The sequence below is a fragment of the Pelophylax lessonae genome, assembly GCF_965119305.1.
Source record: "Pelophylax lessonae genome assembly, chromosome: 7".
Classification (NCBI taxonomy): Eukaryota; Metazoa; Chordata; class Amphibia; order Anura; family Ranidae; genus Pelophylax; species Pelophylax lessonae.
In genome coordinates, this window is record NC_138774.1 from 72684182 (window position 1) to 72710485 (window position 26304).

General features: G+C 43.4%; 1 protein-coding gene across 1 annotated transcript; it reads left to right on the plus strand.

Moving 5' to 3' along the window:
• Window positions 1-220: 220 nt before the first annotated feature.
• Window positions 221-24946, plus strand: CCDC97 (coiled-coil domain containing 97). Its single transcript, XM_082263549.1, has 5 exons — window positions 221-244; window positions 12347-12844; window positions 19091-19339; window positions 21575-21701; window positions 24732-24946. The coding sequence occupies exons 2-5, from the start codon at window positions 12364-12366 to the stop codon at window positions 24880-24882; spliced, it is 1008 nt and encodes a 335-aa protein (XP_082119675.1). The 5' UTR covers window positions 221-244; window positions 12347-12363; the 3' UTR covers window positions 24883-24946.
• The last annotated feature ends 1358 nt before the right edge of the window (window positions 24947-26304 follow it).

Sequence of the window (26304 nt, forward strand, 5' to 3'; positions counted from 1 at the left end):
TCTGACTCAACTAAGCTGTGAGCTTTACTAATATCATAATATCATCCCCACGGACACAGGCTAAGAGCAGCTCATACACCACCACAGCGTCTGTTACTTCTGGGTGTACCAATATGGCGGCCGCCCGCCGCACACTACAGTGGTGTCCAGGAGGTGTAGCAAGATGGCGGCCTGCAGACTTCCGGTGTCAGGGAGGAAGTAGTGGTGGAGGAGTAAGATGGCGGCGGCCTGTGGCGATTCCCAGGTAATGACTGAGAGCTCGGAGGGAGATGCGGAGGAGGAGGAGGGCAACAAAGGTGAGCTGTCACCACCTATGTGGTAATAGAGAAGATGGAGGCTCATGTGCCCTTTGATAGGCGCAGCTTTATTTATAATTTGTTGCAATGTTTACATGGCTGGCTGTCCTGTACTGAGGGCTCTACACTACATATGTCATACCGATAGACACTGACTGCTGAAAACACCTATTATTACTGATTATTAACGTTGTCAGCTTGTCATCAGAAGGTTGTATTAGGTGAAAGTGATTATTTTTTACATTTCAGAAGTTCAGATGTACAAAATATGTAAAGTCCGCTTCCTTTAACCACTTGTTTACCGTGCCAATTCCTACTCTTCTCTCACATGTGTAAACATCTGTGGGGGGGTTTTTTTGCTAGAAAATTTAATTAGAACCCCCAAACATATCTACAGTATCTCACAAAAGTCAGTACACCCCTGCCTTTATTGTAAATATTTTATTATATCTTTTAATGTGACAACACTGAAGAAATTATACTTTGCTACAATGTAAAGTAGTGAGTGTACAGCTTGTATAACAGTGTAAATTTGCTGTCCCCTCAAAATAACTCAACACACAGCCATTAATGTCTAAACCGCTGGCAACAAAGTGAGTACACCCCTAAGTTATAATGTCCAAATTGGGCCCAATTAGCCATTTTTCCTCCCCGGTGTCATGTGACTCGTTAGTGTTACAAGGTCTCAGGTGTGAATGAGGAGCAGGTGTGGTAAATTTGGTGTTATCACTCTCACTCTCTCATACTGGTCACTGAAAGTTCAACATGGCACCTCATGGCAAAGAACTCTCTGAGGATCTGAAAAAAAAAAAAAAGAATTGTTGCTCTACATAAAGATGGCCTAGGCCAGGGGTGGGGAACCTATGGCCCGGGGGCCGTATGCGGCCCTCAAAGTAATTTGGTCCGGCCCCCCGGGCAGCTGAGTCTGTGTCTCTCAGCTGATCTGTCAGAACAAAGTCAATGCTTCCTGTATAGTTCCAGCTCCGTTCTGACAGTCTGAGTGAGTCACAGGCGGAGTGATATCAAATGCACTCCGCCTTTGACCAATACAGGAAACATCGCCTCTTCCTCCAGCGCAGCGCCGCTGCTAGCCAGCATTTCCCGCCAGCAGAACACAAAGCAGTACCACAGCCAGAGCCAGCAGTACCCACAGCACAGTACAAGCCAGCATTACCCGCCAGACGTTCTTTTCAAAACTTACCACCACACTGCCCTCCAGACTGACCAAAGCAAACCTGGAAAACCAGTTGCGAGTAGCGACATCATCAATACCAGCTAACATCACACACCTCACCAAAGAGAAGCAGCTGCAGCCATCACATTAGGGGTGAGTTAATTAAATATTTGACCAAATATAACAGGCACATTTTTAAGTTGATAATTTTGTACGGCCCCCGAATGATTTTATAAATACCCAAATGGCCCTTGGCAGAAAAAAGGTTCCCCACCCCTGGCCTAGGCTATAAGAAGATTGTCAAGACCCTGAAACTGAGCTGCAGCACAGTGGCCAAGACCATACAGTGGTTTAACAGGACAGTTTCCACTCAGAACAGGCCTCTCCATGGTTGACCAAAGTAGTTGAGTGCACGTGCTCAGCGTCATATCCAGAGGTTGTCTTTGGGAAATAGACGTATGAGTGCTGCCAGCATTGCTGCAGAGGTTGAAGGGGTGGGGGGTCAGCCTGTCAGTGCTCAGACCATACGCTGCACACTGCATCATACTGGTCTGCATGGCTGTCATCCCAGAAGGAAGCCTCTTCTAAAGATGATGCACAAAGCCCGCAAACAGGCAAGACAAGCAGACTAAGGACATGGATTACTGGAACCATGTCCTGTGGTCTGATGAGACCAAGATAAACTTATTTGGTTCAGATGGTGTCATGCGTGTGTGGCGGCAACCAGGTGAGGAGTACAAAGACAAGTGTGTCTTGCCTACAGTCAAGCATGGTGGTGGGAGTGTCATGGTCTGGGGCTGCATGAGTGCTGCCGGCATTGAGGAGCTACAGTTCATTGAGGGAATCATGAATGCCAACATGAACTGTGACATACTGAAGCAGAGCATTATCCCCTCATGATTCCAACACAACTACCCCAAACACACCTCCAAGAGGAACACTACCTTGCTAAAGAAGCTGAGGGTAAAGGTGATGGACTGGCCAAGCATGTCTCCAGACCTAAACCCTATTGAGCATCTGTGAGGAATCCTCAAGCAGAAGGTGGAGGAGCTCAAGGTCTCTAACATCCACCAGCTCTGTGATGTCATCATTGAGCAGTGGAAGAGGATTCCAGTGGCAACCTGTGAAGCTCTGGTGAACTTCATGCCCAAGAGGGTGAAGGCAATGCTGTAAAATAATGGCGGCCACACAAAATATTGACACTTTGGGCCCATATTAGACATTTCACTTAGGGGTGTACTCACTTTTGTTGCCAGAATTTTAGACATTAATGGCTGTGTTGAGTTATTTTGAGGGGACAGCAAATTTACATTGTTATACAAGCTGTACACTCACTACTTTACATTGTAGCAAATTTCTTCAGTGTTGTCACATGAAAAGGTATAATAAAATAGTTACAAAAATGTGAGGGGTGTACTCACTTTTGTGAGCTACTGTGTATATATATTTTAGCAGTGTCCTTGGAGACAAAAATGATAGTCGTTGCAATTTTTGAAATACTTTAATGAATTGAAAAAAAAAAACACACTATACATAACCCAATTAAATTTTTTATTTTTTTGTGAAATATCAAAGATGATGTTATGCTGAGTAAATTTATACCCAACATGTCATGCTTGAAAATTGCACGCACTGGAATGGCGCCAAACTACAGTACTTATAAATCTCCATAGGCGACGCTTTAAAAACTTCTAAAAGTTACCAGTTTAGAGTTACAGAGGATTTCTTGTTCTAGAATTCTTGCTCTCGCTCTGACGTTCGCAGCTGTACCTCATGTGTGGTTTGAACACTGATTACGTATGTGGGTGTGACCTACGCCTGCGTTCACCACTGTGCGCTTTCATTTTTTATTAATGATTTTTTTTTTTTTTTATATTCCTTTTTTATTTTTACACTGTCTCTTTAACACCTTCCCGCCCGGCCTATAGCAAAATGATGGCCAGACAGGGGGTTTCATTGTTCTCACTGGATGTCATATGACGTCCTTCAGAACAGGCCGCTTGTGCGACACACCACATCTCCTATCTCGGTAAGGAGCCTATGATGTAGGTTCTTTACCATGTGATCTGCTGTGTCCAATCACAGCTGATCACAGTGTAAATAGGAAGTGCCGGTTATTGTCATTCCTCTACTCGCACTAACAGCACATGAGTAGAGGAGAGCCAATAAGCGGCTCTCCTGACAGGAAGTGTCTGCCCTGATAATCAGTGTATTGATTATCAGTGCAATCCCATCAACAATCTGTGCCTGTCAGTGCAGCCTATTAGTGCCTTCTTATCAGTGCCCGTCAGTGCCAGTCTCATTAGCGCACATCAGTGAAAGAGAAAAATTACTTATTTACAACATTTTGTAGCAGAAACTAAAAAAAACCTTCTTTTTTTTTTTTTTCAAAATTTTGGTCTTTTTTTCATTTGTTTACCAAAAATGAAAAAACCCAGTGGTGATTAAATACCACCAATTACATTTCATTTGGGTACAGCATTGCATGACCGCACAATTGTCATTCAATGTGCGACAGCGCTGAAAGATGAAAATTGGCCTGGTCAGGAAGGTGGTGAAAGTGCCCAGTATTGAAGTGGTTACTTTTTATTTTTTTATCACTTTTATTGTTATCACAAGAAATGTAAACATCCCTTGCGATAGCAATACAGTATGACAGATCCTCTTTATGGAGAGACCTGGGGTTTATAAGACCCTAAGTCCCGGTTCACACTTGTGCGATGCGGGAAGGCTGCAAATTTGCAGCCTGTCCCCGCATCGCAAACGCACATCTGGCAGTTCACACTGCCATATGCGATACGCAGGGGATGTCAATGAAATGTTAACGACACCCCCAGTTTGATCGCATATCGCAGTGCGATCTGACAGTTCGCACAGGATCGGATCACACAAGTGTGAACCACTGTGCGATCCGATCCTGATGCGGCTGAAAAAAAGGGTCATGTGCGTCTTTTGTGCGGGTGCAGTGCGAATTCAGTCATACAAAGTGTATGGCTGAATTCGCACCGCACATCCGATCGCATTTAATGAAGGAGCAGTGCGCGCCGATATTGCATGCGATCGCCGCACTCGCAAGAGTGTGAACCGGCCTTAAATCTCTCCTCTACCTTTTAAAAGCAAAAGATAAAAAAAAAACATTTTTTTGATCTTTTGCTCTTAATAAAAAAAAAATAAATACCTTGTTTACATGCTGGAGGAACTGGAAGTGATGTCATAACGTTGCTTCGGTCCGCCAAGGCCATAGAGATGAGTGGAGGCTATCTTGGCCACCCCTCCCATCGCTTCTGAAAGTGATCCAGTGGCGAATTCCCACTCAGACCACTTTTAACTTGTAGAGAATCACTGGCTGAATAAAACAATAACGAGGTTATGGCATATTGCTGCAGCCAGAACCCCGCTATTCCACTTGCCGACCAGGATGTCATTTGTCTATGGCCTGGTCAGCAAGTGGTTAAAATGTCTTTTTTTTCTTTTTCTCTGGGCCAATCCCCCTTCCCCTTTCCTGTTTGTGGGTGTCTCCTTTAGCCAGGCATCATATGCATGCCTCCAATAAATGCACAGCGCCCAGCAAGCCACGCCCCTGGTCCCTCCTCCCAGACATCTTCAGGAGCCAATCTCTCTCCACGCTCACTGTCTCTTCTCCAATTAGAGCGTTTCGGAGAGCAGCATAGGTTGTGGAGGAGATGATGGCGGTGACAAGGATAGCAGGTAAGTGTGTGGGGACACATTGGCACATTTTCTTGCCTTAAAGCAATATTAAACCTAAAAACAAACATTTTTTATATTGCAGCTTATCTATTCTTAGATGTGACGGCTGCATTGGCTTTCTTTTTAGGATTCCTTTCCTTTATTTTTACCTGGTGATCTGGCCAGTAGGTTTGCTGTTTTACAGCAAAAAAGCTCTCCTGCAGTTACAGGGGAGAGACAAACCATTTACCACTAGCAGGGGTGCTTGCAATGATCAGCTTGTATTTACATAAAATCTTTATCCTAAAAGGGGAAAAAAAACAGTTTGCTGTAAATGAGTATAGAGTGTGAGCTGGGGTTTGGCTTTAATTTGTTAGTGTAATTAAATTTGCCAGCTAGTACATCTAACAATCCCGTCCCCCACCAGACTGAGAATGCTGCTGTCCAAATGTGCCCCCTGTGCTCCTTCATCCAGAGTGGGGGCACTCTAATACAGGGGGTGTGTTACTGGCCAGATCACCAGGTGAAAACTGGAAAAAGCCAAGGAAAAGAAAAGTAATACAATCCCCACATCTAAGTATTGGTAAGCTGCAATGTATACATTTTTTGGTGTTGAGTTAAAAGCAGTAGTAAACTGCATTTCTATTTTAGAAAGTAAGACAATTCCATAATGCATGAGTATGCACCGTATACTTACAGGTTATGAAATACTTACCTTAGAACAAAGCCTTCTAGCGGCATGCTGGGGAAGATGGAAGGAACTTTCATATTCACTGGTCTTCCTTCCGGGTTCGCTTCCTCCGGCCATCTGATTGGCTGCACTGCGATGACATCACAGACCGCAGCACAGGGCTCTGAAGGGACAGCACAGGTATGCCATCCCTTCAGAGCGCATGCGCCAGTGACATTACTGGCTGTATGCCTTGTGAATATCTCCTAAACCGTGCAAGTTTAGGAGATAGTCACTGTACCTACAGGTAAGCTTTATTATAGGCTCACCTCCAGGTAAAACTGTAAAAAAAAAAAAAAAAAAATACTGTTTTGGACAGTAGAGAGGAATTGGAACCCCTGGCAGGTTTTTATTGCTGTGCACCTATTAACCACTTGCCAACTGCGCACAGTATATTTACTGCGGCGGTCAGCCTCTCACAGGCAGAGTGACGTAGATCTACGTCGCTAGCCTGTGAGGCTCTGGGGAGCGAGCGCGTGCCGCCAGAGGCACGCTCCCCGATGTCCGCCAGTCACTCAGCGATCGTCGCTGCAGAGGGAGAAAGGCAGGCGGCTAATGTAAACAAGCTGCCTGTCATTCTCCCCTGTGTAGAAACACTGATCATACGGTTCTACTATGTAGGACCGGTGATCACTGTTCCTACAGCCCAAGCCACAGCCAATCACAGTTAGAAGCACGCCCCTAGAGACACACACAGCCCCTCCCTCTCAAAAAAAGTTAACCCCTTCACTGCCAGTGTAATTTTACAGTAACAGTGCATATGTATAGCACTGATTACTGTAGTAATGTCACTGGTAACCCCAAAAGTGTCAAAAATGTCAGTCAAGGGTCTGATCTGTCCGCAGCAATGTCGCAGTACCGCCAAAAAAAATCGCAGATCGCCGCCATTACGCGTTAAAAAAAAAAAACAACAAAAATGACAAAATTCTTACCCTTTGTTAGTAAACGCAATAACTTTTGCGCAAACCAATCAAAATACGCTTTTTGCGATTTTTTTTTTTTTTTTTTTTTTTTTTTTTTTTTTTTTTCCCCCCAACCATATGTAGCATAAAACAAATTGGCTGAAAATGTTAAAAAAAATTTGATTTTTACTTTTTATTTTAGGGGAATTTCATATAAAAAAAAAAAGTGAAAAATATTGCTATTTTTGCAAAATTGACGCTCTTTTTTTATTTATAGCGTGTGATCAAAACATCGCACAGGTGATCAAATACCACCAAAAGAAAGCTCTGTTTGTGGGAAAAAAAGGACGTCAAATTAGTTTAGGTACAGCGTCGCACGACCGCTCAATTGTCCGTTAAAGTCATGCAGTGCCGGATCGCAAAATAGGTCCTGGTCAGGAAGGGGGTAAAATCTTCCGGGGCTTATGTGGTTAAAGAGATTTACTTTCTCTATTTGTCCTGGTGAAGATTATTGCCCAAAAAGAAATAAAATCGCATATTTTGGGTTGTCAGCAGAACAAGAATAAAGGAGAAATCTTCCAATTTGGGGATTTGCTTTGGAAAGAATTTCTCTCACTTCCTCCTTTGGGTATGAGACCGGAAGTAAAGGGAAATCTCCCCAATGGGAAGTATATAGCAAAAAAAAATAAATAAATAAATAAATACTGACAGGTTATAAGTAATTATTCTATCCAAAACTTAAAAAAAAAGTTTTGACTTTAGTTCTTCTATAAAGCCGATATTCTTCTTTAGTGCAGTTTCAATAGTTTCTTTAGACCAAGCTGGTTCTAAGGAGCTATTGACTTCACAAAAGCCTGGTACACACAACCCAGAGGGCTGTATGCAAAAAAAATAAAAACCTGGCAGCACAGGAGGAGCCACTGTACTAACTAACTGATGTTAGTACAGCAATCTCCCCTGCTGTTCGGAGTGTTCTGGGACAGAACACAATAGATCAGCACTCTCAGCTATTGGCTTAGAGCACTGATTGGGAGCCGATCGGCAGACCTTTTTCGGTCAGACCGGCTGCAATACACACAGGCCAAATTTCGTCCAGTTTCTATTGAACAGACCGATGCCGCCCAATATTTGGCCCGTGTGTACAGGGCTTAAGACATGCTCCGTCTCACAGCACTGTATGAACTGTATGTAGCCTCAGCTCCATACAGTATACAGCGCTGTGTTCCAGTAGTGGGACACAAACTTTCTGTCCCACTCCCAAAACAAATTATTCGGGCCAAGTACTGCTCAGTAATTCACAGGAAGCTTTGTATTTTTATAAATGAATACTAAGCTTCCACTGACTGGCTGAGGCAGGAGAGGATGTAAGCAAGAAAAAAACTAGCGCAAATTCCTATACAGCTGGGATAGGCTAATTAAACTTTTTAGATGGACCAATAGAAAAAGTCATAATTTAAAGTGCCAGTGCAAAATTGTGATAACCTCTTCTATAATTAATATGTGGAATATAATATGTATTGAATAAAACTCTACCTGCTCGTTGACCCAGCTTGGTAAAGTGCAAACATGAAATTGAGCCTGCACGCTGGAAAATGTGTGCTAAAGTGCAAATATATATATATCAGCTTTTATCATATGTGGCTGGCTCCTACTAACATGTAGTTTGCAAATTAAATTTACAGGTCCTTCTCAAAAAATTAGCATATTGTGATAAAGTTCATTATTTTCTGTAATGTACTGATAAACATTAGACTTTCATATATTTTAGATTCAGTACACACAACTGATGTAGTGCAAGCCTTTTATTGTTTTAGGGTCGGTTCACACTGATGCGATGCGGGAAGGCTGCGAATTCGCAGCCTGTTCCCGCATCGCACACGCACCCCCGGCAGTTCACACTGCCATATGCGATCCGCTGGGGGTGTCAATGTAATCTTAACGACACCCCCAGTTTGATCGCATATCGCAGTGCGATCGTGCAGTTCGCACAGGATCGGATCGCACAAGTGTGAACTGCTGTGCGATCCGATCCTGATGCGGCAGCAAAAATGCCTCCTGTGCGTGTTTGCTGCGGGTGCGATGCGAATTTAGCCATACAAACTGTATGGCTAAACTCGCACCGCACAGCTGATCGCATGTCATGTCGGAGCAGTGCGCTCCGACATGACATGCGAACCCCGCACACGCAGTAGTGTGAACCGGGGCTAAATATTGATGATTTTGGCATACAGCTCATGAAAACCCAAAATTCTTATCTCAAAAAATTAGCATATTTCATCCGACCAATAAAAGAAAAGTGTTTTTAATACAAAAAAAAGTCAACCTTCAAATAATTATGTTCAGTTATGCACTCAATACTTGGTCGGTGGTTTTGGCACAGTGAGCAGGTGCCAGGTCGTGCTGAAAAATGAAATCTTCATCTCCATATAGCTTTTCAGCAGATGGAAGCATGAAGTGCTCCAAAATCTCCTGATAGCTAGCTGCATTGACCCTGCTCTTGATAAAACACAGTGGACCAACACCAGCAGCTGACATGGCACCCCAGACCATCAATGACTGTGGGTACTTGACACTGAACTTCAGGCATTTTGGCATTTCCCTCTCCCCAGTCTTCCTCCAGACTCTGGCACCTTGATTTCCGAATGACATGCAAAATTTGCTTTCATCCGAAAAAAGTACTTTGGACCACTGAGCAACAGTCCAGTGCTGCTTCTCTGTAGCCCAGGTCAAGCGCTTCTGCCGCTGTTTCTGGCTCAAAAGTGGCTTGACCTGGGGAATGCGGCACCTGTACACGGTGGCTCTAGATGTTTCTACTCCAGACTCAGTCCACTGCTTCCGCGGGTCCCCCAAGGTCTGGAATCGGTCCTTCTCCACAATCTTCCTCAGGGTCCGGTCACCTCTTCTCGTTGTGCAGCGTTTTCTGCCACACTTTTTCCTTCCCACAGACTTCCCACTGAGGTGCCTTGATACAGCACTCTGGGAACAGCCTATTCGTTCAGAAATGTCTTTGTGTCTTACCCTCTTGCTTGAGGGTGTCAATGATGGCCTTCTGGACAGAAGTCAGGTCGGCAGTCTTACCCATGATTGCGGTTTTGAGTAATGAACCAGGCTGGGAGTTTTTAAAAGCCTCAGGAATCTTTTGCAGGTGTTTAGAGTTAATTAGTTGATTCAGATGATTAGGTTAATAGCTCGTTTAGAGAACCTTTTCATGATATGCTAATTTTTTGAGATAGGAATTTTGTTTTTTCATGAGCTGTATGCCAAAATCATCAATATTAAAACAATAAAAGGCTTGCACTACTTCAGTTGTGTGTAATGAATCTAAAATATATGAAAGTCTAATGTTTATCAGTACATTACAGAAAATAATGAACTTTATCACAATATGCTAATTTTTTGAGAAGGACCTGTATAATGATATAAGAGTGAAAAAAATGAGAGAAATATATACTGCACACTTGAAATAATGTGCAAAATAGCAAAAAGTGAATGAATATGAATAATGTAATTTGCAAAACTGTCCTCAAGATGGCAGTATGACAACGGAATCAGGAAGACCAATAATATGGTTACTAAGGTGCAAAAGCTATGACAAATATTATATAAAAAATAATTAATGTGCATAACCATGTGTAAAGTGCTAGTGCTAATGTGACCTTAATAAAAAATATCTCCTGAATTCAAAATAAATTATTTTGCCAGACATCAATCCACATATACAATACCTGAGATAAAATTGCATAAACTATTAACAAATATATAAAGTCTAACAATCAGTCCATGTGATGCTTGTTAATTAATCCCAAGTGATGAGTTGTGCAAACGTGCAATTACAGTGCCGATACAAATAATAAAGTGCTTTTGGTGTCCACACGTGGAAATCCCACCATCTGTACAGGGCTTTCTCCCTAAATGGACTCACCAGAACTCTAGCTGGTAGAACCAGCACTCTCACTTTTAATAGACCACAATCTTGATTGTATATTCAACACTCCTAATTCCTCTACTCGATTATACCATCCACAGGGAATAATGCCCCCAAAGATAGGGAGATTATATTAAAGAGGGTTAGAGAGACAAAACCAACATAGCGTAACTCCGTCAAACCAAAAATAAGTTTTTTTTTTAAAATAACTGGTTACATTCACATTACATTGTGTCTACCCGACACTAGGATATCCGGCGTTTAAAACAATGCAGCAAACCTCCCGGCTGTCTCCAACCCAGATGTAAGCTTGCCTGTGCTGTCTGCGGTGTTTCCTCTCAGCGTCCTAAGCCTCGCCCTACTAGTTTCGTCACAATGACGTCTTCACGGAGCGGCCTCTCCGAATATCCTAGTGTCGGGTAGACACAATGATATGTGAATGTTACCAGTTATCTTAATAAACGTTATTTTGGTTTTGACGGAGTGATTTGGACTGCAGTTTATGCTGCAAACGTTTACATGTGTACAGTGAAGATAAACCAATTGAACAATCACCACTGCCAGGGACAAAACATTATCAACAGCTAGTAGAGACGACATAACATACAACAGACCACTATAGATGTCAGATTTCTAATCCTTAAAAGGCTTAGGAAGGTCAATCTTTTGGTGTATATCAACAGCAAAACAAAGCATCTTGTTCTCAGTAAAAAAAAAAAAAAAAAAAAAAAAAAATGCAAAATAATGTTACGTTAGATACATGGTGGAAATTACAGGTTAAAATCAGTGGCTGAACGTGTCCTCAGATGTCATAGTTGCCTGCTTAGATTGTAAGGTGTTGCGTACATCTCCATGCAGGCTGTCTCTTTGTTGTCTATTGGGACACCACGGCTAAGTCAATACAGTTGCTGCTTCCAATATGACATCTGTGCGAGTGCATGTTCCCAAATTCACCCAGGGTGCATTCAAGGACATGCACCCCCACCTAAATGGATGTTAGATTGTGAGCAGCGACTGTGTCAGTGCAGCCACGCGTCCCAATAGAAAACAATGGGACTGCCTGCACAAGGAAGCAAGCAACACCCGGTATGAACAATCTTATTAAAGTGATTTGTAAACCCTTACATATACCCAGTGAAGTGACTGGCCACAGGTGATGCACAGAGATGAAACAAATCATCCTATATGAGTTGTACCTTTTTATCTGCAGGCATCTCTCCTTTACATCCATTAAGAGTGCAGAATTTACACAGGATCTCTCAGCTCTAAAAAAAAAAAAAAAAATAGCAGGGTGGTGGTATCGGAAGTTACATCAGTGAGGAGAGCTGATGGAGGAAAGGGACACACCCCTTCACACATGAATATAGCTGAGACTGTCAATCAGCTGGAGCTCTTTCCCCTGTCACCATTTTTCTCTTGGTGTCAGGAAAACTTGTCAGAAGTGATTCATGCTGATAGCAGAGGAACAAAGCAGTAAACAGAAATTACACTTAGTGCTCTGGACTGAGACAAATACACACTATAGAGGGCTATGCTTTGTTCATATTTCATCTCTGAGGTTTACAACCACTTTAAATATACATGCATCATTGTTTACAGGCTTTTTCCCCCACCCTCATTTTTTCTGTTTAGATAACACTCAGGAATGCATGCAGGAGGTTTCAGATGAAAACCGTGTAACCCATAAGCCTTGCTGTGCGGAGGAAGCGGAGGACAATGGTGAGAGTAATAAAGTGCTGGAAAAAGCCTTGAAAGTGGCAAGTCGTTTGGGAAGTCGCGAAGACCCAGCAATCCCGGATCCATCAGAATTAAGCGGAGCTCTCCTAGATATGTTCATTGCAATCATCGAGAGCCGCGTACCCATCCGAAGTCAGCAGATTGGAGAGCCAGAGTTCAGCCATGACCAGAAGATGTCCATACTGCTCGACTTGTACAACTCCAAACCACTCATTTTTCTGGAGCGATTCCGAAAAGTTCTTAAAGAGGAACATCTGCAGTGCTTCGACTACCTGTCCGGCGACTATACTGCTGATTTTTACTTCAAGGAGATTTGCAAAGCTTCTCAGAAGAAAGTCAATCACACGAGAGTCCGCAACAAGAGATACGCTGCTTTGCAACAGCTTATTTCAGGTAAAGCTTATGTACGGCTTTGGACCCATCTCATTATGGGGCCAACATCCATTAGTACTGCTCTATGTGAGTGTGATGTGGCTGCACAGGGAGGCAGTTGTGGCAGAGAGTTGGTTGATGTGGTTACATGGGGTGCAGATTTATATGGCTGCATTTGGAGGGCAACACATTATGGGGACATAGAGACAGGGATGGCAGCAGTGTATGTGGGCAGAGAGAGGGACACTGGGGGCAGCAGTGTTTGGGTGTACAGAGTAGGGGCACATAGGAATCCGGACTGTGTAAATTCCCTGTTTCTATTATGTTGTTCATTATTATTTTAATAATAATTCTGGTGCAATCACCTGACTGCTCTTTTTTTTCCCAACCTAGGTTAAAGCTGAACTTCGGAAAACTAAAATGTCCCCCCTTTACGTGTGTCTGCACTGCAAGGGTTAAGTGCCCATTTAGTCTAGTGGACATTTAAAACAGGGCTTGACAAATTTGCTTTGAATCTAGGAGCCAGGTGGGGGGGGGGGGGGGGGGGGGGTTTGGTCACGGGATGGGGGCAGCAGGACAGAGAGTGGGATACCATGTTGTACAGGGGGTATGGGGGAGATGGGGGCCCCTGTGTACAGTTGGGGGGGTGGGGGGCTAGTAATGAGGGACACTGTGTACAGATGGGTTGGGCATGGGGTGAGTGCAGGGTGAGGTTGAAGGAGTGCTGGTACTGGATCCTTGCCACCATGACCTGGTAATGAAGGTCTCTATCCCCATAAGGGTAAACCAGGTATGGTGGGATGAGGCCCCTGTGTATTGGGTGTTGTCACAGGGGTGCAGGGTGAGGTTGATGGAGTGCTGGTACTGGATCCTGGCCAGCATGGTCTGGTAATGGGGGGTCCCTATTCTCATGGGGGTAGAGCAGGTATGGTGGGATTAGGTATTGTCACTCACCAAGGTGCAGAGTGAGGGTGATGGAGTGCAGGTACAGGATCCCAGCCAGCATGGTCTGGCTCTGCCACCATGTCATGCTCACCTGGTTGCTGTAGTCAGTGGGGGGGGGGGCTGTCCACTGTAGACCATTTACTACCACACAATGTACTGTCAATGTTTGTGGATATCTGAATAGCAAAAAGCACTTAAAAAAAAAAAAAAATTAAAGAAAATCCAAGGCTCCCTTTAAAATGTAAAGATTACTGTCACTCCCTAGCCATGGAAGAGTTGCTTTCCTAGAATATGTATGATCAGAAGGTTCAGGAGAATTGTGTTTTTCTTTAAATAGAGGATATACTGTAGCTCCCCCCCTAGCCTCCCCATGCCTTGCCCTTCAGTAACATTGGTAGAAATACAATACAAGGATGCTTGTAATAGTGCAGGACGTCCATTTTAATGCCACTCACTCTCTGTGCTGCAGGGTACATGCTAAACACATTAGTATCAGGGAAATATAGACACAAGAATGCAAAATTATTAGACTCCAGGGTAATACGGGGAAGCAGGGGAATATGGATGGACCAAAACCACAAGACCCTAACAAATCCAAAACCCCTATAAACTCCAGAAAGAATGTGAGCACTCACCGAGGTGCAGGGCAGCTCACTGTCAGCTCCTTCGTGCGCCGTCCTTGCCATCTTCCCAGCCCTCCAATCGCAGAAACCGCCATCCTCAACTCGCATCTCGATTGGGGGAGGGTCAAAAGGGGACGGGAAGCTCTGGACAATGGAGAGGATGACAGGCTTCCCAATCATTGCTCCTCCACGCAAGGTAGGCATGTGATGTGAGCAGCTCAGTGGGCTGCTGCCTGAGGAGTTGCTTGTGCCTGGTGGATGGGCTGGCGGGAGTCCGGGCGCCAGGGACTCTATTTCTGGTCACTTTGGCGACCTGGCGCCTGGGCTTTGTCGAGCCCTGATGTAAAGCACTTTTACTTATCTGATCCTCCACCTCCCTGGCGAAAAAGCACTCTCCTCTGCTCCGGCAGTGCACGATCCCTCCCTCCTCAAATCCAGTGCATAGCTATAGACTCTGAATCAATTTTGGTGACCTCAAAAGACCTTAGACCTCCAGAGTGTAGGGGAGAAGAGGCTGTGGGGACTAATCTAGCAGCATGAAGGAGTAACCTAAGTCAGCCAGGCAGATTTTGATTTCTAGGGGTGCCACATCCCCAAAAGTGCTATAACACAAAAACCTAAGTAATTAAGTAAGTAATTAATGGAACTTTAACCACTTCCATACCGGGGCTATTCTGACACTCCAATCCTACATATAAAAATCATCATTTTTTTGCTAGAAAATTACTCAGAACCCCCAAACATTATATATGTTTTTTAGCAGAGACCCTAGAGAATAAAATGGCGGTCCTTGAAACCTTTTTTATGTCACTCTGTATTTACGCAGCAATTTTTCAAACATGTTTTTTTTTTTTTTTATTTAAACGGTTTCATGAATTTAAAAATCCCCTCCCACCGCCTCCAAGAACGATCACGGGGGGTGAACTGGTGCTGGGATTGTTGTTATGGTGCAGGGAATCGCCAGCTGCAAAAGATGATATCTAAATGATGTCTTTAGCTGCAGGCATCATTCAGAGCTCTACACTCAAAAGTACAGGACGTCATATGACGTGTTCCAGACCTGTCCCCCCACACCCTTAATCCCCCATCCTCCCTATGAGAACAGGCGGGAATCTTTTCTGCTGTCATATTTTGAAAGTAGGGTGGCTGTGCAGGGCTCAGCCCACACAGCCACATCATGCATTCCCAGAGATCTGTGAATGAGAGAACTTGCAAGTACCGCAAACCATCGGGGGTTGACTGCTTTTAGCTCACGGTGAACTGGGAGGGCACTGGTGAGCGCTCTTGTAGTTCATTCAAAAGCCCTGCAGTTTGTAAACAGTCAGCTTGTATCAGAGGTACAGGCTGAAAGCTGCAGGGCCGTACTTCAGGAATCTGACATTGAATCCCTGATCGCTGATCGCGAGTGCTAGGGATGCACTGAAATTTCGGCCACTGAAAATGAGCCTATCCCATTTCGGCCGATAATGGGTTAACAGTGCCGAAATTAATATGGCCGCCGTGAGGAAGGAGGAGGGCGCAGGGCAGGTTTTAAAAGTCCCGCCTCTGGCCGGCTGCCCGCCTCTCAATGACGTCCCTACTACTAGATGTGTGCATGATGGAAGGGACATACCAGGCGGGAGGGCGGGGCGAGCGGCCGCTAATAGATAGAACTATGCGATCCTTCCCTGTCAGCTCAGCGGGACTGTGTGTGAAATTCTGTGAATGAGAACTGACCTGACACCGGGCGGGGGGAGCGGCCGCTAAAAGCTGTAATTATTTGAGTGCTTCACTTCCGTCAGAATAGATACCCGCATGACAGGGAAGTGAAGGGCTCACATAGTTACAGCTATTAGCGGCCGCTCCCCCTGCCCGGTGTCAGGTCAGTTCTCATTCACAGAATTTCACACACAGTCCCGCTGAGCTGACAGGGAAGGATCACATAGTTCTATCTAATAGCGGCCGCTCGCCCCGCCCGGTGTGTCAGGGAATTTAAGAGAAGTGAAGGGCTCACATAGTGACAGCTATTAGCGGCCGCTCGCCCGCCCTCCTGCCCGGTGTGTCAGTTCATTCATGTACAGATCGTAGTAGTAGTGACATCACCGGGAGGCGGGCGGCCGGCCAGAGGCGGGACTTTTGAATAATGGACACCGTGACCGGAGGAGCTGAGTTAGTAGGAGAGGGACGCTGATGCTGATGCAGGGGGGAGGGGGGTGATAACTGAGGCAGCTTACCATTGGTATTTGTATTAATTATGCAGCATGAGGGGGTTAATGTATTGTCACTGCTGCATTAGTGACCGACCAGTGGCAGTTAATTAACCCCTTTGTGCTGCATTAGTGCAACCAGTATCAGTGCAACCAGTATCAATTAACACTGATACTGGTTGCACTAATGCAGCACAAAGGGGTTAATTAACTGCCACTGGTCGGTCACTAATAGATGAGTGACCAGCAGTGACAATACATTAACCCCCTCATGCTGCATAATACAAATACCATTGGTAATTAAATTAACCTATTGCCAACCCGTCACAGTACATATACATATATTGCTGCCTGTTTTTGGCGTATGCCCCTGTTCTATCTAATTTAAAATTATTTGGAGGAAAAAGTCATTTTCGGTTTCGGTTTTCGGCCAATGACATCCTGCATTTTCGGTTTTGGCCCAAAATTTTAATTTCGGTGCATCCCTAGCGAGTGCAATTGCTTTGCAGGCTCCTAAGGGGGAAAAAGAAAAATAATAAATTAACTTTTTTTTTTTCCTTGCAAAATGTGTTTTTATTATTTTTCCAAAAGGTGCGCTTAACCTTTAAAGAGCAGGTAACCCCTACAGTGCAGACACTGCCCCACTGCAAGGGAGGACTTTTTAGTTTTCTGGAGTTCAGCTTTAAAGTAAATTTAAACCCTGAATGAGTGACTTTGTGTGACACTGTGTGTTAAAAAACATTTTCTCTAATTAAAATACTTATTTTTTAATATTTTTAATCCTTTGCTGTAAGTTCTGCCGATCTCCTATCCCTTCTTTGCAGCCCCTTTGCTGTCTGTCTGCATGTAGTGCAGTAATGGCTGCATGTTTTTTCTGGGTAGTGTAATGACATGGGGACATTGTGGGGGTACAGTTTGGGGACAGAGACAAAGTGCTGTTTCCCTATAACAGGAAATCCATATTGCAAATCATCTTACCCCACTCTGCAACAAAGCTTCATCGACCAAAGGCTGCAGGCTCCCAAACGGTCTGTGGTCCACCATTAATAGTAGCAGAAAAAACCAGGATGGAGCTGCTCTACTTCCAGGTCCAGAATACAGAGATTCTATGACTTGCTTCCTTATAGAGTGAAACGTGTAAAGAGAGCAGGTGGATTTTCCTTCTACTGGATGATATATATAAAAAAAAAAAAAGTATTATGGACCTCTGGAAGTTGAGCATCCTTGTTTGTTGTGCTACTAAAAGCGGAACTCCACCTCCTCCCCTGCCACATTTGGAATGTCAATTTTATTAGGGGGGGGGGGGGGAGCGGGCACCGCCCACAGCAGTCTTCTGGGACTCCTCACAGGTCCCAAAAGACAGCGGGACCAGTGGGCATCTGGCTATGAAGCCGAAAGCAGCACAGCCGGCTGCCTACAGTTAGAATGCTGACGCTGGCAACCCAAAGGCTAGTGAACAACTATCCTGATTAAGGGTGACGGTGCTGAATCCCTGGACAGGTGTCCTTTTTTTTTTTTTTCCATCAAAATAGTTTATTCAAATTTAAGAAAAAGGGGTTTACAAACTTTGCTCTAATGAGCGCATGAAAATATAACACAAACATTTTGAACAGTATCATTAACACGTACAATGACAAGTCAGGTAAAAGTGTCCAAAGCATGGGACACATATATAGTGGCCATATGAGCAACAATCAAAGTGGAGGTAACAGTGCTTATACAGTGGAGTGTAGCAGCCCGACCCGCCCACGGGGTCGATCACAGTCGGGCCCTCCAACACGTCAGAACCAGCAGGGCGAGGGAAAAAAGAAAAGAAAGGAGAAAAAAAAAAAAGAGAGGGAGGTGGTGGGCAGTGAGAGGGATTAGGGGAAAGGTCCAGAAGGAACAGAGAAATTTAAAGGAGACGAAAGCGGAGGGGAGGAGAGGAAAAAACTAGGGGGGAGACACGCCAGGTGCATGCCCCAGCCCCCCCCACGCCCGGGTCCACCATCCCTGCAGGTAAGTCCAACTTATGCAAGTGGGACAGTCCCCATCTCTTCCGCGTACGTCAGTGAGGATTTAAAAGCAGACCAGCACAACCATGTAGCATGAAATTTGTGTATTCTATCCTGGGATGTAAGAATCATTTCTTCCATCTCTTCCGTTTTGTTAATTCTAGAGAACCATTCTGCCGGAGCTGGAGCATGCGTGGATCTCCAATGTATGGGAATACACATCCTGGCGGCGTTAACCATGTGCATAGCTAAGGATTTGAGGTAGTGGCGTTTGGGCAGGGACGTATGGTGAAGCAGGTATTGAGCTGGCGTAAAGTCCAAGGTGTAGGAGGTGACTCGGCAAGTAATATCTAAGCCGCATATAATATTAATATGCATAAAATATAAAAAAAATACTATGGAAATTACAGTAACATGGTAAAGCTCATATGAGATTTAAGTCCATAGACTTTACATATACCTAATTCTGAGACGAATGTGAATTCCCAACAGTGATACTTGTGCTTGTTCCCCTTACAGCTGGCGAGTATTTCAGTGACGAGGAGATGCGGCAACGGGACCCTCTAATGTATGAACATTACGTGGGCCAATACCAGAGCGAAGAGGAGATCATGTCACAGAATAGTCGTGATATGTCTCAGGCCAACAGCCTGACTGATGTCCTTCTCGAATCCTGCCAGGAACAGATCATACAGAGGAAGCTGGAGGTGCAGCGTGAACTGGAGGAGAACTGCGAGGAGGAGGAGGAAGACAGTACAGAGGAGGAAGGTTGGTCCCCTCATTTAGCAATGTATGTGTAGCATGACTAGGCAGGACTCAGGAAAGCAAATATGACATATTTGATTCTTCAAAAGCCTGTGCAAGCAAGGAAGTGTTTTAAAACGGAAAAAACATATTTGCGGAGATGGGTGTAAAGTGAAAGAAGGGCTAAAATTCTTTGTTTTTAGAACAAATGCTGCCCCAGGCTCACTGGTCTGGTCATGTGTGAAAGCTTAGACATTTGGTCATGTGATTTATGGTGAAGGAGAGGATCATCCAGTTTTAATTCTGATTTATCTCTTCACAAAGATCCTGTGATCAACAGCCTGAGCCTTCAGATGTGACCAGCACTGAAGGGAGCCTAGAGCCTAATTTTTACCAAACGTGATGCAACCTCTTTTGTTTTTGTTCATCCATCCCAACACAAATCTTAACATAACTTTAAAGTGGTTGTAAACCCTTCCATATGTCCAGTGAAGTGACTGGCCTCAGGTGATACACAGGTGAAACAAATCCTCCTACATAAGTTGAACCTGTTTATCTGCTGTTCTCTCGTTATCCTTTCAAAGTACAAAATTTATAAAGCTTGTCTAAGCTGTCGGAAAACAGCGGGCACAGAGCTGAAACTGCACTCTGCAAAACTCGGAGGAGAGCTCTGACAGCTGATATGAGGGAAAGAACACACCCCCTTCACACAGCAACAGAGCTGAGGCTGTCAATCACAGGCTGTGCCCTCCCCTGTCACTTTTTTTCTCTTGGTGTCAGGAAAACTTGTCAGAAGTGATTCATGCTGATAGCAGAGGAATGAAGCAGCAGACATATTTCATGTCTGAGGTTTACAACCACTTTAACTTTTGGGTATAGGTCCTTGGGACTTTAACCACTCTGCAACCGCTCACAGTAATACTACTGCGGCAGAGTGGTTCGTTATCGTCCAGCCACGTAGTATTAACGTGACTGGACACTCCCCCTTCTGGGCGGCGCTTGCGCGCCGCCGGAGGCTCGCTCCCGCTGTTTTCATTCACAGCGGGAGTCGGGCCAGGGGAGGAGCAGCGGCGATCGCCGCTGCTCTTACCCGATCGTCGGGGATCGAGTCTGGAGATCCGCCCGCTGTGTGTAAACACAGCGGGCGGATCTCCATAGTGACAGGGAGTGACAGATCGGACTGTTCAGCATAGCTGGACATCCGATCTGTCCATGAATCACTCAGTCACCTCCCCCCCCACACGTCAGTAAGCACCAGGCATACATTAACCCCTCCCTCTCCAATAAAATTAACCCCTTCCCTGCCAGTGTCATTTTTACAGTAACAGTGCATATTTATAGCACTGATTACTGCAGTAATGTCACTGGTACCCCCAAAAGTGTCAAAAATGTCAGTCAGGGGTCCGGTCTGTCCGCCGCAATGTCGCAGTCCCGCAAAAAAAATCGCAGATCGCCGCCATTACGCGTTAAAAAAAAAACACCAAAAATGACAGAAATCTTTCCCTTTGTTAGTAAACGCAATAACTTTTGCGCAAACCAATCAAAATACGCTTATTGCGATTTTTTTTTTACCAAACATATGTAGCATAAAACAAATTGGCCAAAAATTTTTAAAAAAATTGGTTTTTACATCTTTTTTGGGGGGAATTTCATATAAAAAAATGTTAAAAATATTGTTATTTTTTCAAAATAAACGCTCTTTTTTTGTTTATAGCGCAAAAAGTAAAAATCGCACAGGTGATCAAATACCACCAAAAGAAAGCTCTGTTTGTGGGGAAAAAAGGACGTAAATTTCGTTTGGGTACGGCGTCGCACGACCGCGCAATTGTCAGTTGAAGTCGCACAGCGCCGAATCGCAAAAAGTGGCCTGGACGGAAGACAGCAAAATCCTCCGGTGGTAAAGTGGTTAAAGAGAATATGTCACCTTGCCAATTCAGATTTCTCTTGAAAACCCCCAATCACTGCACTGATCTATCCTGTTCTATGTCAGTACTACTTTGTATGGGAGAACATGTAACAGTCTCCCCTCCTACCCAGGGCATAGTGCTTTGATTGGCCAGATTCTAGGCCTGAAATGTGCCAGGAGAATGAGAGAAGGTCATTAACCCTATGTAAATTCCAACACATACTGTAGCAGAGCTTACACAGGGTTTAGATCCACAGCTCTGACAGAGGTCCTGCGTGCTTTTCTAAGTTTCATTTGTTCTTTTTTTTATATTTGTGTTATTCACATTGCAGTGTCCTCTTCTCTCCACCTAGACTCTGAGCTGCAGTCAGACGAGGAGCACACTGTGGACAGTGAGGAGAAGGCTCTGATGCGTGAAGAATTCCTCAGTCGCATGTACCAGAGCTTTTTGGATGGAAAGGATAAGAATTTTGACTACAGGTAGTGTGCAAAAACAAAAAAATGTGTTGTTCACGCAAAAAAAATTTATTTTTATTGGAGACGAAGCCTGGTGGCCCAAGCCAGCCCTGACTTCTTATATGTCTTATGTACTCCTCAAGAGTGAGACCTGCCTGCCATAATTCCAGATTGTGTTTCAGTCTACCAGGGAGTTTCAGATGTTCCTGTCTGCTTTTGTGAGTTCCAGCTCCTGTTGCATTTTACATAAAATTAAAATAAAAAAAGAAAACAGGAAGAGTTGGGTTGGTCCCCTATAATGGCCACAACAGGTCTGGGAGAACTTAAAGAGAACCTGAAATGTAGATGCTGTGCCCAAAAAGGCAGAGGTCAAAAGACTATTAAGATTAAGATTATATTTCACGCAAAATTCTCCCATCATTGATTCGAAATGTGTTTGTTTTTCAAAATATTTCCAACATGCCCAATTATTGAAATTGGATGGGCATTACAAAAATCAGCCGTTGTTGCGGCCCCACTAATGGTGCGAATTCCGGCTGAAAATTCATAATGGGTAATAATAATTCATAATAAATTCAGGATTTGACCCATGTATGACCGGGTTAAACTTTGATAATAAAACCTGGAAGCTGATTGGTTACTATGCACAGTTGCACCAGATTCTGTGTGCAGCAGTTTTAGTAAATCTCCCTCCGTGTATCCCTTATCCTTCTGAGCTTAAAAGGGACTTCCTCCAGCTTCATTTTTTTTCTTTTTCTCGAATTCTTTTTTTCTTGCGCACCTTAGTGTCTGCAAAATGTCTCTTGCTGAGACTTTTCCCCTAATGTTTTGTATTGATTTTGTTTCTCTGAATATTATTAGGTCACGTGGATTAGAACTGAATGCAACATCAAAAAAGCCATGGTATATATCATAGGTAAAAAGGCGCTGGTAATCTTAATATATCACGTGTTATAAAAATTAATAAGTGATTTAAAGTGTAATATATGTGATTAAAAATTGCTACAAATATATATATGATCTACTATTGGTGCAATTAGCAAAGAAAAGTGCATACCAGTGCAATTTCAATTCAGAAGTGTTTGTGCTTCTCAAAGTAAATTAATCCACAAAGGTGTGGATCAGTGAACCAATAAATAGATATATAAAGAATTCCATACAAAAATCACATAAGAATATATAAAAAAAATAAATATATAAATGTGCTCCAAGTAGTGTTTAAAAGTCCAGGCAATAGCATGCAATCAAAATTGTGCTTGGTGAATTCTTATTAATCCCTTCACAGTGCTCCAGGTGCTGGGATGTGACAACCGTCAATTAGGAAGTGCTTGTGCTTCTCAAAGTAAATGAATCCACAAAGGTGTGGATCAGTGAACCAATAAATAAATATATAAAGAATTCCATACAAAAATCACATAAGGATATATAAAAAAATAAATATATAAATGTGCTCCAAGTAGTGTTTAAAAGTCCAAGCAATAGCATGCAATCAAAATTGGTGAATTCTTATTAATCCATTCACAGTGCTCCAGGTGCTGGGATGTGACAACCGTGGCCTCTTACCAGCTAGCAGCAGGTCACAAGGACCTCAGGCAGTCTCTGAGGACGCTCTCAGACTGCCTGAGGACGCTCGTTAAGCGAAATGCATTGTGGTCAATGCTAACCCGGAAGTAACACACAGAGGCATTCGGAACAGAGGCTGGGATACACATCCACCGCCGTAATACAAAGAAGGGGGAAAGGAGATACAGGGTGCTGCAGATCCCTGGAGAATATCTTCCTAAGACCCAAAAAAACGATTTTGTACTGCCGAATTGCCCAGTGCCAGGAGGGCACAACAAATAGTAAGAGGCTAATTGTCACCTTATAGTGTATGTTTTTTGGAGAATAAAACAGTATTTCACTATTGGAGGCTATTTGTTCTTCTATATCTTTATGTGTATGGGGGGACTACATGGTCCAACTCGAGTAATATAGGAGCCAGAGATCCAAGCAATCGAGGAGAGGTTTGATCCACCCAATAAAGGGATCACAGGCGTTGGGGGTCCTTGTGACCTGCTGCTAGCTGGTAAGAGGCCACGGTTGTCACATCCCAGCACCTGGAGCACTGTGAATGGATTAATAAGAATTCACCAATTTTGATTGCATGCTATTGCTTGGACTTTTAAACACTACTTGGAGCACATTTATATATTTATTTTTTTATATATCCTTATGTGATTTTTGTATGGAATTCTTTATATATTTATTTATTGGTTCACTGATCCACACCTTTGTGGATTCATTTACTTTGAGAAGCACAAGCACTTCCTAATTGACGGTTGTCACATCCCAGCACCTGGAGCACTGTGAAGGGATTAATAAGAATTCACCAAGCACAATTTTGATTGCATGCTATTGCCTGGACTTTTAAACACTACTTGGAGCACATTTATATATTTATTTTTTTTTATATATTCTTATGTGATTTTTGTATGGAATTCTTTATATATCTATTTATTGGTTCACTGATCCACACCTTTGTGGATTAATTTACTTTGAGAAGCACAAACACTTCTGAATTGAAATTGCACTGGTATGCACTTTTCTTTGCTAATTGCACCAATAGTAGATCATATATATATTTGTAGCAATTTTTAATCACATATATTACACTTTAAATCACTTATTAATTTTTATAACACGTGATATATTAAGATTACCAGCGCCTTTTTACCTATGATATATACCTATTTATTGTTTTATTACAATTAAAAGGGCAGCAGGTTCAACAATCTTTTATTTAAAGGGCCAGGCGCCTTCTCTTTTCTTTTTATTTTTATCAAAAAAGCCATGGAGCCTCCAGCCGGAGGTTTCCCTGGAGTGCAGTGCTTCCCTGTTGTGTAATTGATCACAACATACCTTATGTTGTGTAATAGGATATGCCCCTTGCTCTGCTCACCATACATTTCAGAGTAGTAGTGTAGCACATTTGCACTGTTTGAAACTAACATTGTAAACCTATCTGAATCCCATTTAATAACCCAGTCTGTTTATGGTCTGCTTCTTTGACAGTGAAGTCGATGACAATCCAGATTTTGATAACTTGGACATTGTCACACGTGATGAAGAAGAACGATATTTTGATGATGATGATGATCTGGAAGAAATGGATGCAGAGGATGAGCAAAGAGAGGAAGGACAGTGTATGGGTAGCAGCGTGTGATTGCTTTTCTTAATAGTAGTTAGTCACATTAAACCTGACTTTTTATGAGATGTTAAGAGTTGTTTTGCTGCTGATCCAAATAGATTTCTCAGCTATAATGATTGTCGGGAATATACTTAGGCATGCTCCTGTTATTCACTACAAGTGAGGAATCTAGTTGGATGAAACCTCCTCAACATCACAGAACAATGTGACTAACTACTATGGAGTATACCATGGATAAATGGGATCCTTCACAGACGAGCAATTGCCTAATACAGCTTCATAAGCTGCAGACAACCTGGCATGTGGATATATGTGAGGATCCGACCACATCGCCCAACTGCCATCCAGAACAGTCTCCTTCTCCTTGTGATGACCACAAGAGGGCAGCAGATTCCAAACTTTGATTTATTTCTGTATTTTGCAGAGATCTATAGGAGTCACTGGTTTTATTGCCAGTCTTTTCTTTAATACCTCTCCTGTGTTCCACACTCAGACAGTTGTAGACCGGCAGCAGGTCCTCATAAAGATATTTAGGCAATTTATGGGCAAACTGGGACCTGTTACACATGAAGCAGACTGTAACGGTCACTGATGGAAACATGAACTTTTGCAGTGTTGCAGAAGCAGATGGAGAGAGGGTTGTTGGCCCTCCGCTGTTCACAAAAATATGCTGGATGAACTTTGAAATGTTTTGTTGTTTTTTATTTTGTTAATCTGCCCTTTGGGACAAAATTTCTGCTTAAATATTTGAGAGATTAAACTTTAGTTTTATGAGTATTTTCTTTATGCACTGAGAGCTGAAACAATTGAAGTCCCACCAACAATATGTGTTCTATGGATATCCACCCAGGTAAGTAAATTGTTTTGTTTTAAAAATATAAAGTTGATGTAAATCCTTAGCTGAATGGCATTAAGTGCCGGTTCACATCAGTGCGATCACAGACCTCGCATATGATTCGGAGCACACTGCTCCTAAAATCACATGCGATGTCTGTGCGGTCCAAATTCAGCCATACAGTTTGTATGGCTGAATTTGCGCCGTAATCGTAGTGAACTCGCGCAGGACCCTTTTTTTGGTCTGCAGCAGAATCGGATCGCATGGTGGTTCACACTAGTGCGATCTGATTCCTGTGCGAACTGTCAGATCGCACTGCGATATGCGATCTAATCTAGGGGTGTCGGTAACTTTGATTTGATTGACAGCCCCAGCGTATTGCATATGGCAGTGTGAACTGCCTGTGCTGCGGATGCGATGCGGGAACACGCAGTATATTCACAGTGTTCCCACATCGGAATAGTGTGAACCGGCATTAAAATTTATAACCCTCTATTTATAAACAAGTGGCATTTTCTTTTTTTACATCTTCTGTTGCTTTTCAGTGCTGTTGATCTTCTGCAGCCTTATTGCAGCCACTTCCTGTCTACATGCACTCTGGT